This window comes from Pseudopipra pipra, chromosome 3 (assembly GCF_036250125.1).
Source record: "Pseudopipra pipra isolate bDixPip1 chromosome 3, bDixPip1.hap1, whole genome shotgun sequence".
Classification (NCBI taxonomy): domain Eukaryota; kingdom Metazoa; phylum Chordata; class Aves; order Passeriformes; family Pipridae; genus Pseudopipra; species Pseudopipra pipra.
The window spans coordinates 1,383,400-1,399,216 of NC_087551.1; the positions used below are offsets into that span (position 1 = coordinate 1,383,400).

General features: G+C 48.2%; 1 protein-coding gene across 4 annotated transcripts in view; it reads left to right on the top strand.

The window, feature by feature from the left end:
* The window catches only part of SPTBN1 (spectrin beta, non-erythrocytic 1), a 114,752-nt gene that overhangs the window by 70,854 nt on the left and 28,081 nt on the right, over positions 1-15,817 (top strand). For all 4 annotated transcript variants that reach the window (XM_064650938.1, XM_064650939.1, XM_064650940.1 and 1 more), the window contains 14 exons: positions 963-1,136; positions 1,697-1,788; positions 2,395-2,475; positions 3,204-3,319; positions 4,161-4,273; positions 4,917-5,104; positions 6,355-6,472; positions 7,301-7,459; positions 8,031-8,333; positions 9,103-9,256; positions 9,914-10,784; positions 10,910-11,044; positions 11,641-12,397; positions 12,629-12,831. In XM_064650938.1, coding sequence (XP_064507008.1) covers positions 963-1,136; positions 1,697-1,788; positions 2,395-2,475; positions 3,204-3,319; positions 4,161-4,273; positions 4,917-5,104; positions 6,355-6,472; positions 7,301-7,459; positions 8,031-8,333; positions 9,103-9,256; positions 9,914-10,784; positions 10,910-11,044; positions 11,641-12,397; positions 12,629-12,831 — 3,464 coding nt within the window. The remainder of the gene's footprint in view (positions 1-962; positions 1,137-1,696; positions 1,789-2,394; positions 2,476-3,203; positions 3,320-4,160; positions 4,274-4,916; positions 5,105-6,354; positions 6,473-7,300; positions 7,460-8,030; positions 8,334-9,102; positions 9,257-9,913; positions 10,785-10,909; positions 11,045-11,640; positions 12,398-12,628; positions 12,832-15,817) is intronic.

Sequence of the window (15,817 nt, forward strand, 5' to 3'; positions counted from 1 at the left end):
CTGTGGCAAGTGTTCCCTCTGCACCATCCCTGTGGCACAGGCTGTGTTTCTAGGGACTGTTCCATGGCTGTGGCTCACACTCTTCCCTTCAGTGCAGGCTGGGGTGAGGATTTTGCCTGGGCTATTTCCATGGCCGGTTAATTACTTTCACTGCAGAAAACAAGGAAATTATGCTGATTAGTTGTTTGGCTGAGTACCTTTGGTGACATCCCAGTAAGCACTGAACAGGCTCTTCAGCTGTAATCCTCATCTGCAGAACAAAGTGCCCTTAATTTTATTCAGGTTTGCAGCAGATTTCTTCAGGCTGTTAATGTATTCACTGCTTTTTTCAGTTGCACTGGGCCTTCATGAAATCGTGTTATGTTGGTGTAGCTGATTTTTTAATTAGTATTTTTACTTTTTTCTTCCTATAAAGAAAGTTTTCTTACTATTTATCCTATTTACTGATTCCCCCCCCCCCAAAAAAAAAGGCAATGCCACTTCTTGCTTGAGGAGTTTTATTGAGTGGCTTATTGTCCAAACTCGAGCTGCCTTTTTGGAGAGGGTGCAACTGTATTTTGGAGCATTCATTACCAATTCCCCCTATTTGCCAGTTACCAGCTGATTTATATCTTTATCTTTGCAGAATCTTCTCTTTTAGTGTGGAAGAACTTGTACTTGGGAAAATGTAACAGGTGTGGCACGATGTGAACAGAATAATTTCTCTTGCAGCTAGTGAGGGAATATCCCAGACAGGAAAGATGAGGGAAATAAGAGGGCAAAGTTCTCTGAAAGGCAGATGAAACTGGTGCCATGTGTTGGCTTTTCCACCATGGGTTTGACTCGTGCTACCATTATCCTGGTGAAAAGGGGCTGGAAGATGCAAGGAGCCGTTTTGTCCGTGGAATTTGAAGGACAAATGCAAACAGTGTTGCTGGCTGGAAGTGCAGAACATGGTGTTTATGTTTCCTTTTTCCTTCCAGCCTAAACCAACTAAAGGAAGGATGCGCATCCACTGCCTGGAGAACGTGGATAAAGCCCTCCAGTTCCTGAAGGAGCAAAGAGTGCACCTAGAAAACATGGGATCTCATGATATTGTGGATGGGAATCACAGGCTGACTCTGGGCCTTATTTGGACCATTATCCTGAGGTTCCAGGTAAGGCTGTGTGCATGCACACACACACACACCCCTGGCTGTGCTTTCCAGCCTCCTTAGGGACACTCCAGGAAGGAGCAGAGTGCACCCAGCTGCTCCCCCAGGATGGGGTGGGAAGTGTTTGGGTACCTCGGGATAAATTAGTCCTTGTGGAGCTGCTGATGTGCAGTGGGAGTTTCCTGTGTGCAAAGGCACGTGGCTTTATTTCTAAATCCCTGATGAACATGAAGCTCCAGTCACAGGCTCTTCCCTGGACCCACCTCCATGGGGTTATCCATGCCCTGGCTGACTTGGCACTGACAGGATTAAGGAATTGCTTTAGTGTCCCAGCTAAAGGCTGACATCTCTTGTTTTCCAGCATGTTGGTCTTTGCCCACAGTTAAAAAAGGCTGGAAAGTCCTTTTGCAGAAAGAATAATAAATCTATATGCTAAATATATAATTTATAATGAATAGCATAGTAATAAATATTTAATAATGTTAACTTTGGTGTTTCTCAGTGTTCTTTTCATCTCATGTGGTCTCTCAGAGAAATATTGAAAACTTCTATGTTCATTTTAGATCCAGGATATCAGTGTTGAAACTGAGGACAACAAAGAGAAGAAATCTGCTAAAGACGCTTTGCTTTTGTGGTGCCAGATGAAAACAGCTGGGTGAGTGTGGATTAAGTGATTATTTCCAAAGCTCTTACAGCATTTTGAGTTTTCATTGAAATAATTTTAAATGGGCAAACAAATATCTCTCCTTAAGTGGATTCAGCCAAGAGAAGTGAATTTATGTTTCTAAGTTAGAAATTCTGAATTTCTGATATTAGTGCTGAGAGATAAACATACAAATCTGATAATCCATGAGTATATATAGTAATATGCTGACTTTTTCACCCTATTCTGAAGAAATAACGATGCTTCAGATGTTTGCCACCAACTTTCCCCTCTTTCCATATATATGGAAATATTTCCAAAGTGTCTTTCTCTGACAGTATCCTTCTTGAAAATTTAAATATCCATTTGTAGGAATTCACTGTGTTCCCTCCATGAAACCTGGATGTCCCTGTGTTGATATGGGACACTCCAGCATTATTCAAGTGGTACTTCATCTTCTTCTTCCAAGAACTCTCATGAAAGTGATCCATGAGCAGCCTGAAATTTCTGGAGACGTGCAAAATAGCCAGCTCAGCAACCCAGTGATGTTTGCTGGGTACCCCCTGCTGCAGTGGGGCTGCTGTACTGATCACACTCTCCTGGTTTTTGTTCTGCCAGTTACCCCAACGTCAACATCCACAACTTCACAACGAGCTGGAGGGACGGGATGGCTTTCAATGCACTGATACACAAGCACAGGTACGTGGGGTGAGGCTCTGCCCTGGCTTTGCAGTCACCTCTCAGCTTGAGCTTCAAATCCCTGAAGAGGAGGAAGCTGAGGAATTGCTGAGAGTTCTACAGCAACTCGCCTTGCTTTGGGCTTTACAGCCCTTGTGGTCACTGTGAGCTCAGCTGGGCAGCAGCTTCTCACATCACAAGTCAAAACAGGTTGTGTTTGGTTTCAGGAGAATAAATTACACCCCTGATTATTCGGGTTTGGTTTGGTTCTTGTATCTTAGCAAGGAACCCGTGACCAGCTCTGGTTGCCTAGAATTTGGGGTGGGAGGGGGAAACCACACACACACAGCAGCCTGGAGGGGAAGGGAATCCCTGCACAAGGATGGCAGGTGTGGGCTGTGCTGGCATGGCTGGGGATGGTGCCCATGGCAAGCTGAGGAGGAGTGATCTGGGCGGCTCTCACACTTCCATGGCCAGGAGGAGACACTCGTGACCACAACTTAGTTCTTTCCTCTCCAGGGTGACCTTCCCTGCTGTTTAACTCTCCTCTGTTCCTTCCCATGGCTGGGTCCTGCCGTGCCATGTGCTGGGCATTGCTCCATTCCTTTCACACTGCCCTGCAAATGCACAGGGCTGAGGGGCACATGAAAGCTTGGCCGGGTTTCTGGGGGTTGGACATGTTAGTTAGTTCATTTGAGGGTGGCTGCACTGTGCTTTGGGAAATCTAAAGAATTTTCCATCCTGTCTAGGCCTGATCTGATTGATTTTGACAAGCTGAAGAAATCAAATGCACACTACAATCTGCAGAATGCTTTTAACCTTGCAGAGCAACACCTTGGTCTTACCAAGCTCCTGGACCCCGAGGGTAAGAACTGCTGCAGTTTCAGCACTTCAGGGCTCTTTGTGGGCTCTTTTCTCCCACCCCTCCTTGTCAGAGCACATCTCTGTGATAGCTTTTTGTGCTCCAGAGCAGCTGGGTGCTGCTGACTCACCTGGTGATACAGCCAGCGAGGGAGGGAGGGAATGCAGGGTGTCTCCTGCAGAAAACTGAGCAGCAGGAGCACAAGAGCCCTTAATCCTGGCCATGTATCCCTAAAGTCATTCCAGTCAGGGGCATCCCTCTGATCTGAGAAGCAGAGGGATCTCAGCCCCTGCTTTCATGGCAGTCTGTGCTCAGTGCTGGGACAAGCACCTTTCCTGTCACAGGGCACAGGTCGTGTGTTTGGGTGAGTTTCTTCTTGCCTGTTTCCCAGGGCCTCAGAATTGCTGCAGGAGAGGAAATATTTTGTTTTCCATCTGTATCTCTCAGATTTGCCTGGACAGACAAACCATTAGGTTTGAATTCCTGTCTCCAAATGCTGACAGAGCACTGAAGTTCTCAGTTAACAGCAGTTCTGTCAACTCACACAGGCACCAGAGGAGTAATTTGGCTGTGCCCAAGCTGTGGCACAGTCTGACTGTAGGGCCCAAAGGCCCCATGCTTTAGCCCCAGTCCACACTAACCCACAGGGCTAAAGCTGCACTTAGTGACAGAGTTCAGTCCTGTCCAGAACCAGTCCAAAGCTGCTCAATTTAGTTCTGATGAGGAGACAAACCTGACACTGACCCATCTCTGACTGCCCAACACCTCCTTGGTGCACTGTGAGCTCTGGTGGTGTAACTCCTGCACCCTCAGCACACTGACATAACTCTTGTTTGGTTTGCAGATATCAGTGTTGATCACCCTGATGAAAAGTCAATCATCACCTATGTGGTGACCTATTACCACTACTTCTCCAAGATGAAAGCTTTAGCTGTTGAAGGAAAACGGATCGGCAAGGTTTGCAAGTTTAAATTATAAATTTTTGCAAAGCAGGCAAAATATTGCTGGGGTTTTTTGGGTGATAGTTTTTGAGGAGTCCACTCCATGGTAGTTTTTAGTTTTGCTTTTGAACATGTTTTGACTGTTCAGTATTCCCACATGACTGTGAGGAGTAGTTAATTTCCAGCTGCCTCACGTTAGAAAACACTTGGCTGGTGTTTTATTTTTGCTTGTTAATTTTGCATCGTTGCTGCTTTTCCTTTCTCATTAACTGCTCCTCACCTTCTGGGTCCTCTGTCCTTTCTGGAGCCCAGAGAAGTCCCTCATTTCAAACACATGCAGTCCCTCTGTGCCCTTTGGTGACATTACCCCCGCCCTTCCAGCTGGCAGAGTGACCATGAACCCTTTTTAAGCTCTGCCCTGCTGTTGCCATGGGATCATGGCAATTCACTGCTGCAAAATGCTCCCATTCCTCAGGGATTCCAGCCCCTGTGGCACTCAGTGCTCTGATTCAGAGCCCGGGTCTCCCAGCAGCCTCTTTGGTGTGGCTGGTGGGATGTGAGTGCTCGAGGAGCACTGCCCTGGGGCCTCACTGCCCTGGGGACTCAGTGCCCTGGGGCCTCACTGCCCTGGGGACTGACGGGGTGCTGTGCTCATGCAGGTGCTCGACAACGCCATCGAAACGGAGAAGATGATCGAGAAGTACGAGTCGCTGGCCTCCGACCTGCTGGAGTGGATCGAGCAGACCATCATCATCCTCAACAACCGCAAGTTCGCCAACTCCCTGGTGGGGGTGCAGCAGCAGCTGCAGGCCTTCAACACCTACCGCACCGTGGAGAAACCGCCCAAGTCAGTCTGGGCCCGGCCTGGGCCGAGCTCTGCGCTTGTTGGGTTTAGTCAGCCGGGGGTTTCTTTGCAAACAAACACACCCCAGTCACCCTCGTGGTGCTGAGGGGTTTATTTTCTGATCGGTGCTCACTGATGGCACTCGGGGCCTGTTTGTTTCGTGCTGTTCAGAGTGCAGGCACTGACAACAGCGAGGAGAAAAGTGTGTCTCCTGCAGGAGCTGGGAGTCCTGGGAGCTGTCCCTGCTCTCAGATGCCTGTCTTATCACATGAGTGGTAATAGCACAGTGTGGCAGTACAGTAATATCACCACTCGTGCTTTTAATAGCAGTGTGTGATACCAATTCAGTGCTATTAAAAGATCCCCACTGCTTATCCAAAATCAAGGGGAAGCGTGTCTGGCTTTGTAAAACAGCCCTGCTTACTAAAACTGATGCAAACAAAACTGCAACTTATTTTGAGAAAGCTTCTTTTAGCATCATGATATCAGATCTATTTATTTTTGTCTAATATAAGTTCTAATGGATAATAATCACAACCCAAAACACGACAGAGTATCCAGACGTCTTCTAGAATTGCAGAGTATTCCCTAGTGCTTATGGAGTTTGTTTATTTCCCAGGCATACAAGTCAGGGAAAACAGTGGGAAGAGTTTAGTGACTGCAGTGGGCTTTAAATAAAACTTCCATTTCTTGTGCTGATGGAGTGAACTAGGGCAAGGCACGTACTGGAATAAAGAAAATGCAGTTTTCTGTCCCTCAAGGGGGTTTAAATCCAAACACTCAGACAACTGACTTCTGTGGGGTTGCTTTTGCTGTCTGACCCAAGTGGCTCCAGGGGAAGTGTGGGCTATTTCCATTGCTTCCAGCTTCCACAGAAGATGGAGGTGTTTATCTGAATGCTCCACTCTTCATGTCAACATTTTAAAGAAGCTCTTTATTACAATTTATTATAGTTGACTGTATTCAGTATGTTATAGAAGTGCCTCTCTGAGAGGGTGGGGAGGCCCTGGCACAGGTTGCCCAGAGAAGCTGTGGCTGCCCCATCCCTGGGAGTGTCCAAGACTGGGTTGGATGGGGCTTGGAGCAACCTGGGCTAGTGGAAAGTGTCCCTGCCCATGGCAGGGAGTGGCACCGAATGGGCTTTAAGGTCCCTTCCAGCCCAAAGCATTCTGTGACTCTGTGTTTCTATGATTACAGTTTAATAGCAATGAAAGCTTGATTGTGACTCAATTCTCTTGCAAAACTTTGTTTAGATTTACAGAAAAAGGAAACCTGGAAGTGCTGCTTTTTACCATCCAAAGCAAAATGAGAGCCAACAATCAGAAAGTGTACATGCCAAGGGAGGGCAAACTCATCTCTGACATTAACAAGGTAACCAGAGCCAGCCTCTCCTGGGGGACTCAGGGTTTCGTTGTCTTCTGTGGCCTCATCCAGGGAGCAGCAGCCTGCACAGCTCTCCTGGTTGCAGGAGGAATGCCCAAAATACTTGTGTTTCAGGCAGTTTCGCATCTGTTCGGATTTAGAAGATTTAGTTTGTGTTTAATTGAGGGTATTTTTGTTGTCTCTGTAAGAAGATCTGAAAGGTGATTAGCTGACTTCCCACATGCTTCTAAGAGTTCTGATTTCTGTAATATCTCTGTCGTGTGTGTGAATAACATCTGGCTTTGGGGGAAAAAAAGACTTGTAAGCACCAAAAATAACCAAATTCTGCAGCTGTTTTTTTTTCCAAAGTGGATGTAATAAAGAACAACAATTGTATGTTGATTTTAGAGGTGAGAGGCCATAAATCTCTAATTCCCATTCCCTAAAGGAGGAAGATAGAATCTGCTTGTTTGGCAGTAGTGCTCAGGAGATTTTATTTTTTTTAAACAAATGCTTTCTTACACATTCAAGCCAGTGGTTTGCTCAGGCAAAGAAAGAACCAGAGAAAATGCATCTGAGATAAACAACTCTTACAGCCCTTGCTCAGAAAATGACTGACTAAATTGAGAACAGATTGAAGTCATGTGCTTATATGAGCAAACAAGGTGTTTTGTAGCCAGAGCAAACCGGATTTGTTGGCTTATAACTTAATGAGCCAGTTTGGTGAAAGTTGCCTGTGGTGACTTCAGTCCTGGTTCCATGCAAAAGAGATGAGATTTATCATAACTTGGAAGAATGTGTGTTTAGAAGCCGCGTGTTTTTTCCGCACGTCTCCAGGCCTGGGAAAGACTGGAAAAAGCTGAACATGAAAGAGAACTGGCACTGCGAAATGAGCTCATCAGACAAGAGAAACTGGAACAACTGGCGCGGAGATTCGATCGCAAGGCAGCCATGAGGGAGACCTGGCTGAGCGAGAACCAGCGCCTCGTGTCCCAGGTGCTGCTCTCAGGGGTTCTGGGGGACTGATTACAGGAATTAGAGGGCACAGTTCTTGCAAAGAGAACATTTTCTCCCCTGTGCCCCGTGTTTGACTGAATCTACATATGTGTGTGTTTGTTTCTGGTGTTTAGATAGTGCATATGTGTGTGTACTGTAGGTCCTGTCTTTAATGCATTGGGGATACCCCTTCCCTAAACCTATCAGCCTGTGCTCAGGAGATTTGAGGAGGAAATAACTACCCACAGTCAAGATTTTCTTTATCTGAGTGTTTTGGTGAATTCAGTGAAATTAGCCCAGGAATTAATTGAATTTTTTAATATCCAAAACCCCAGCCTAATCCTGATGGCCATGTGATTTTTTTCTCAGGCAGTGACTGATATCTCTGATTTTATCAGTGGCTCTCTGTTATCAGAGGTGCCTCTCGTTTTATTAAAGACTTCTTGGGCCATCTTGAGATGCCAGCTTTGCTCACAGGTGCACTGTGCACAGTCAGCACTGCTGTCAGGGGTTGAGCAGTGGGGCTCCTCTCCTCAGCACCATCCCTGAAGAGGTGCCTCTGTCTTTGCAGGACAACTTTGGCTTCGACCTGCCAGCGGTCGAGGCTGCCACGAAGAAGCACGAGGCCATCGAGACGGACATCGCGGCCTACGAGGAGCGCGTCCAGGCCGTGGTGGCCGTGGCCAAGGAGCTGGAGACCGAGAACTACCACGACATCAAGCGCATCACCGCCAGGAAGGACAACGTCATCCGCCTCTGGGAGTACCTCCTGGAGCTGCTCCGCGCACGCAGGCAGCGGCTCGAGATGAACCTCGGCCTGCAGAAGATTTTCCAGGAGATGCTGTACATTATGGACTGGATGGACGAGATGAAGGTGGGTGGGACCCGTTGGAGCACATAGACCAAATATTGTCCAGAGGTGGATGTGTCCTGTTTGGTCAAGCTTTAAGATTCATTTTGCCCCTCTGGTTTCATAGGCAAACACAGAAGATCCAAATTCCTTCCTAAGAAACAAATTCCTTATGATGATTTGTTAAAGATTAAAAACAAGCAAGGAAAAAGAACAAGTTCACTCCTATAAAAAGCCACTTTCCATCTTCAGGTCTGTCTCATAAGGGCCACAGGCTTTGGTCATAGTGCCTGGGTAAAGAGGACAGGTTTGGTGAAAGGGAATTAAATCATTTCTCTTCATCACAATTTACATGGAGAACAAGCCACCTCTTCACCCCTGTGCTTTAAAAAGCATGAATTTCTTCCTGTCTGTTCTCATGGGATTTGGGAAGGGAAAGGACCATGACTTGTCCATCAGCCAGCAGAACTTGGAAGCTGTTGAAGGAAAGAAAGCTGTGTGTAGCTCAGTGGGAGCCCACAGCACCTGGGCCCAGTGCTGCTCCTTGGTCCTGCTGAGCTAACTCAGCCTCTCATCATTCCAGACTTAAAACTCATTAAAGAGCAGGCAACTTCTTCATGGTTGCCAGTGATTTTAAAAATATTGGCCCAAATTCCTGTCAGCCTCGTCTCTCTACATTTGGAATTGATGTCTTTAATGCACCAACACAGAACAGTGTCATGCCTGGAGTCAGGAAGAAACAAACAGCTTAAGGCCTTCAGCCCATTTCACTTATCCTTTACATTTTGATCAGGTGCTTCTGCTGTCCCAAGACTACGGCAAACATTTGCTGGGAGTTGAAGACCTGCTGCAGAAACACGCCCTGGTGGAGGCTGACATTGCCATCCAGGCTGAGAGAGTGAGAGGGGTCAATGCCTCTGCTCAGAAGTTTGCCACGGATGGAGAAGGTAACCAGCAGCCACACGCCCTTCTGTGTGTTAATTACCTGTGAGATTGGCTGCAGGGCTCGTTAGCTCTGCAGGAGAGGTTGGGTGAAATTCCCCCCTGGAATCGGAGAGTCCAGCTTCAGTAGTTCCTGCTATACTTCCCATGTCAATGATTTATTGGCCCAGGAACCTGCTCAGGAGCTGAGTGTGGGCTGGTGCTTTGCATGGCATGTCACCCTCCTCAGCAGCTGCCCTGGCTTTGTAGAGGTCACTGGAGTTCCCCATTCTGTGTTCCTGAGGCAAACAACACAGGTTGTTGGGCCCAGTCTGACAGTGTCCCAGTTTATGCCAAGAGGAAGCGTTTCCCTAGGAATTGTCACTGACTAGAGGAAATGACGCCCATTTTGTGCAGTTGTGTATGAAGCTGGTATAAATCTGAACTCGGTGAATTTTGGTTTGGGTTTTTTGTCTTTAGGCAAAGAACAGTATTTTCTGATCTGTACTATTGTGTGGTGGAGCTTGAGCAGCTCACACTCCCTTTCAGGAGACTAACCATGGATTCTTTGGCCTACACTTTGTAGCTGGAACAAGCAGGAATTCTGGACTCCATGTGTGCCCCAGCTGTGGGTTTGGCAGCGAGCGAGCCCGGGTTGTAACGTGTGCTCTCTGTCCGAGCAGGGTACAAGCCGTGTGACCCGCAGGTGATCCGGGACCGCGTGGCCCACATGGAGTTCTGCTACCAGGAGCTGTGCCAGCTCGCGGCCGAGCGCCGGGCACGCCTCGAGGAGTCCCGACGCCTCTGGAAGTTCTTCTGGGAAATGGCCGAGGAGGAGGGTTGGATCAGGGAGAAGGAGCAGATCCTGTCGTCCGATGACTACGGGAAGGATCTCACCAGCGTGGTCCGACTCCTGAGCAAACATAAGGCGTTTGAGGACGAGATGAGTGGCCGCAGTGGCCACTTCCAGCAGGCGATAAAAGAAGGTGAAGACATGATCGCGGAAGAGCACTTTGGGTCTGAGAAAATCAGAGAAAGAATTAAGGATATCCGGGAGCAGTGGGCCAACCTGGAGCAGTTATCTGCCATTAGGAAGAAGCGCCTGGAGGAAGCCTCTCTGCTTCACCAGTTCCAGGCTGACGCTGACGACATCGATGCGTGGATGTTGGACATCCTCAAAATTGTGTCCAGCAACGATGTTGGCCACGACGAGTACTCCACTCAGTCCTTGGTCAAGAAGCACAAGGATGTGGCTGAGGAGATTGCGAGCTACCGGCCCACCATCGACTCGCTGCATGAGCAGGCCAAGGCCCTGCCGCAGGAACACGCCGGATCCCCGGATGTGCAGGGAAGGTTGACCGGAATCGAGGAGAGATACAAAGAGGTCGCTGAGCTCACTCGGCTGCGTAAGCAGGCCCTGCAGGACACCCTGGCTCTTTATAAGATGTTCAGTGAGGCAGACGCTTGTGAGCTTTGGATTGATGAGAAGGAGAAGTGGCTGAATAACATGCAGATTCCAGAGAAGCTGGAGGACCTGGAAGTGATCCAGCACAGGTGAGAGTGCCTTCACCGGGAAGTTAGGGAAATGTGGGTGAAAGTATTTTTACACCAGCTTGCCTGTGGCTCAGATTCCCTAATGGCTGTGGGATGTTTTGTTTGTTTGTTTTCCCCGACTCCAGGTTTGAGAGCTTGGAACCAGAAATGAACAACCAGGCGTCCCGCGTGGCCGTCGTGAACCAGATCGCCAGGCAGCTGATGCACAGCGGCCACCCCGGCGAGAAGATCAAAGCACAGCAAGATAAACTCAACACCAGGTGAGCCAAGGCCTCGTGCTCAGGAACATGACACTGCCTGGAACAAGTACGGCGGCATCATTTGGGTTTCTAACACGTGTTTTTTAAGATATACTGATACCAGAGTGTCTTCGAGGTAGGCCCTAAGTGCTTCAAAAGGAAGGAGCTGTGCCTTTCAAACATTTGATTAACAGATGGGGTTTTGCTCTTGACTTAATCAGGCCCTGAGTGTGTCAGTGCCTTGATTTGAGAGCTGGGAATTGACTGGAATGAGTATGAAAAAAAAGAAACCGATATAGTTTTGTGTAAACTCACTTGGTTTTTTGCTTGACAGTAAACCAAGGGAGTGCATTTAGTGTGAGAAATCGATGTAACTGGCAATTTTTCACTTGAGGAGAAATGACACTCAGTGTGCTGGTACTTGTCACATGCTAATATTCACTATAGCTTGGTTAATGGTTGCTTTGCTAAAAATACTGATGCTGTGGGAAGGACTGGGAAAGCCATGAGTAGCTGGGTTACACTTACCAAGCTGAGGGGAGCAACTGCTCACTGAGCAATGTTGCTGTAGCCGTTCCTCACAAGTCTCTCTGCTCTTCTCTCCTCACACGTTTCAGGTGGAGCCAGTTCAGAGAGCTGGTGGATAGGAAGAAGGATGCTCTGCTCTCTGCTCTGAGCATCCAGAACTACCATCTCGAATGTAATGAAACCAAATCCTGGATCAGGGAAAAGACCAAAGTGATCGAGTCCACCCAGGACCTGGGTAACGACCTGGCGGGAGTGATGGCCCTGCAGAGGAAGCTGACGGGCATGGAGCGGGACCTGGTGGCCATCGAGGCCAAGCTCAGCGACCTGCAGAAGGAGGCAGAGAAGCTGGAGTCTGAGCACCCCGACCAGGCACAGGCCATCCTCTCACGGCTCGCAGAAATCAATGATGTGTGGGAGGAGATGAAGACCACCCTGAAGAACCGGGAGGAGTCCCTGGGAGAGGCGAGCAAGCTGCAGCAGTTCCTGAGGGACCTGGATGACTTCCAGTCGTGGCTCTCCAGGACACAGACTGCCATCGCATCCGAAGACATGCCCAACACCCTGACAGAGGCTGAGAAGCTGCTCACCCAGCACGAGAACATTAAGAACGAGATCAACAACTACGAGGAAGATTATCAGAAGATGAGGGACATGGGGGAGATGGTGACACAGGGGCAAACTGATGCTCAGTACATGTTCCTACGCCAGCGCCTGCAAGCCTTGGACACTGGATGGAACGAGCTCCACAAGATGTGGGAGAACAGGCAGAATCTCCTTTCCCAGTCTCATGCCTACCAGCTGTTTCTCAGAGACACCAAGCAAGCAGAAGCCTTTCTTAATAACCAGGCAAGTGGTCAAGATATACCTGACTTAATTCCTATAGGTTGGCACTGTATACTGTAAGCAATTAGCAGACAGAATCATTTGGCAGGAGAGCCACAAATAGATAAATTGCCTTTTTTTAACTGTGTTTTGCTTGGAACAGTTCTTGGGAGATGAGTGCTGAGTCTGTTGTTGCAGCAGCAGCACAGCCTGAGTGTAACCCTTTTCCCTCTCTGATCTCTGCTGTAACCCCAGGAGTACGTTCTGGCACACACAGAGATGCCCACCACCTTGGAAGGAGCAGAGGCTGCCATTAAAAAGCAGGAGGATTTCATGACCACGATGGATGCCAATGAGGAGAAGATCAATGCAGTTGTGGAGACTGGCAGGAGGCTCGTTAGTGATGGGAACATTAACTCTGATAAAATCCAGGAGAAAGTGGACTCTATTGATGACAGGTAAGGTCAGAACAATGGCACAATGTAGCTGTTGGTAACTGAATTCTGTTCTCTGAGAGATGCCCTTTTGCCAGGATCCAAAGGCAAAGGAAAAGCTAGAAAATGTCTGTTGCAGACTATTTCTTTTGTCCTGTGGAAAAATAGGAACTGCTGAGTTTCAAAACCAGGCTAATCTTAATTAAATAATACCCCTCTCACTTCCTAGAGGCTTGCTGGGTAATGAGCTCCTGCCCAGGATTCGGCTGTTTGAGGGGTGCCATGTAATTCTGGAGCAAGAGCAGGCTTGGTGCTGTGGTGGGAGCTGTAGCAGTAGCTGTGTCTGGTTCCACAAGCCTTGGTTTCCTCTGCTCCCTCCTGGCTGTTCTTGTCCTTCCTCTGAAGGAGGAATGTGGCTCTTCAGGAGTGGGATTGGCATTGCATCCACCCCACCCTCAGCTTTGATCTCCTCTTCCAGCTTGTCTGGCCCCTCTGCAATCAGATTAGGCAGCACTGGTACAAATGTGCCTTTCAGCCTGGAACAAGTCCTTTGCCTTCTCTCTCTGGCTGTGGCATGGATGCTATAGAACACTAAGAGTTCCTTTGTCTTTGAAACCCAAATGCTCGGTTTTCATGACTGTGATTCATGTTCTTTCTACTTTTGGGTAGGATAAAAGTGCATTCTTTCAAGACACTTTTCCGTTGTGAGTGTCAGAACACAGCAGTGAACTGTCCAGTGTTACTGGTGACCCTTCCTTTGAGCCCTCTGACAGCCCAACCCCAAGGATTCCCCACATTTCCATTCTCTAACCAGCTTGACTCCAGACCCCAGGGAGCATCTGCAAAGGCCAGCAAGAGGAGATTATATGAAAGCAGTCAAGGGGACAGCTAGGACAGTAATTATCCTTATTTACCCTCTCCGACTTCCAACTCTGCTCTAAGTTTTCCCATCCACTTGTGAAACGAGGAGAGCTTGATCCCAGCCTTCTGGTCAGGTGTCTTCTTTCTGCAGCTTTTGGAATATTAAAAGATGGAATCCAAGGATGTCGCAGCAACAGGTCAGCTGCTGCTTGCAGCCCTGTCTGGGGTGGCTGTGGTGGGACACAGGCCTGTGTCCTGTGTGCTCTGCAGGGAGGTTCCTGCCCCTGTGACTGTCCCCCCAGTGCAGCTGCTCCCCTGTGTCCCCATTGTCCTGAGGCACCCCTGTGGGATGGACTGGAGTTCCTCCTTGGAATGGCCAGCAAGTCCTGGAGACTGTATTCCTTTGAGCCCCCTTTTCCCAAGCGTTTCCTCAATCCCAGAGCTATTCATGCCGAGCGCTGCAAAAACCATCCGGTGGCTGCTCTTCAGGAAATCCCTGGGATTGCTCCCGAGTCTGTCAGGCTGATAAGCCTGGAGAACAAAGCCTTGGGGCTGGGTGCAGTGGGAGTGGTGGCAAAGGAAGCCTCTTTGCTTTTACAAAAAGCTCCTCCTGGATGTATAACAAAGGACCAAAACAAACACGTCCAAGTATGTGCAGTGGCTCCACACTTCCCCCATGGAGCTCTTTGTAGTTTTCAGTATTGTTCAGTGGGTTTTACAGTCGTGCCTTCCAGCTGTACCCGAGGAGACCCCACTGTCCCTTGGTGCAGCACAGACACCCTGCCCTGGAGTGCTTTCCCTGGAAATACAGATGGCACCAGGGAGAGGAGAGTGCAACAGGAGAGAAACATTTCAGCTTTAGTGCAGCTCACAGGGAAGAATAAATGGGAATAAGGACGTGGAGGAAGGGTGGGGGAAGGAGCAGATGGGTTGAATCCAGCTATTGCTAGCTTTTCCAGCTGGGAAAGGAGCTGGTCTCCCCAGTGCAGCTGTCCCTGCTTTGGGCACTTCTGCTGCTCTGGAGTGTTTTCTCCTCCATTCTCTCTTGCAGGAGTGCTGGGGAACTGCCCCAATCCATGTGTCCCATGGCCTCCCTGACTCTGCAAGCGAGGTTTAGTTTAAAGACAGCGGCAGATCTGGCACCAGTTGTGATCTGGGCCTGTTTGACATCAACTTTTGTATTTGTGCAACTTTCTGCTCAGCAGAGAACAGAAGTAATTTTTGTTCTTGCCCATTCAGAAGGGAGAGGGCCCCTTGTTTGCTGGGACAACCAGAGGAGCTGAAGCTGCCTTGCATATATGTCAGTACTGCGAGCAGGCAGCTGCATTCACATCCACACCACGTGCAGGATTTATTATTTCTGCACAGGCTTTGGAACCCACAAGGCTTTTACAGTTAAACCACAAGTGGTTTTGTCAGTTTTCAGCTCTGTCAGCATTTTCAGGGGCCTCTGGGAGTCAGCATGGGGACACTGGGACAAATTGTGCTGCTCTGCTCTTGGAATAATTTGTGTCAGATCTTGCACTTGGGGTGTAAGTCATGTGTGTGATACAGGCAGGGAAATTCCAAGTCATTCTAAATAATTGGGAGCCTGCAGAGCAAACTTCTCTGCAAGTGTAGGATCTTCTTCCACAAACTATTGCAACAAATTAGTAAGAAGCAGTCAGTGGCAACCTTAAGTGTGAATTCTTTTAAAGAATTTGGGGATACTTGAGCAAGCAGTTAATCATATTAAGATGTAGGCAGCCTGGAGCAGGAGAACATAAAAAATGTCAGTGATGAAAACACAGGAATTCCTGTCTGTTCCAGCAGTGTCCATTCTCAAAATGCTTCTACCTTGTTACAGTTCAGCCCTGTTCTTCAGAGAACTCTCCTTGTCCAGTCTCACTCCAGGTCATCTTGGGCAGCAAAACAACCTTTTACAGTTAAATCACTCTAAGCACCACAGTTCATATTTGCTGTGGTATGTCATCCTCTGTTTGATATCCCTGCATGGTTTCCTTCAAAGCCCTTGGAATTAGTGTTTCCAACACTCTGTGGGAGATAATTTTATTAGTTTTTTTAAACTCAAGGTTTCTCAACATAACAACTTCTCTACTTAGTCTTAATTCAAATAAGTGTCATGAAAGTTCTCCTTCTAACTTCATCT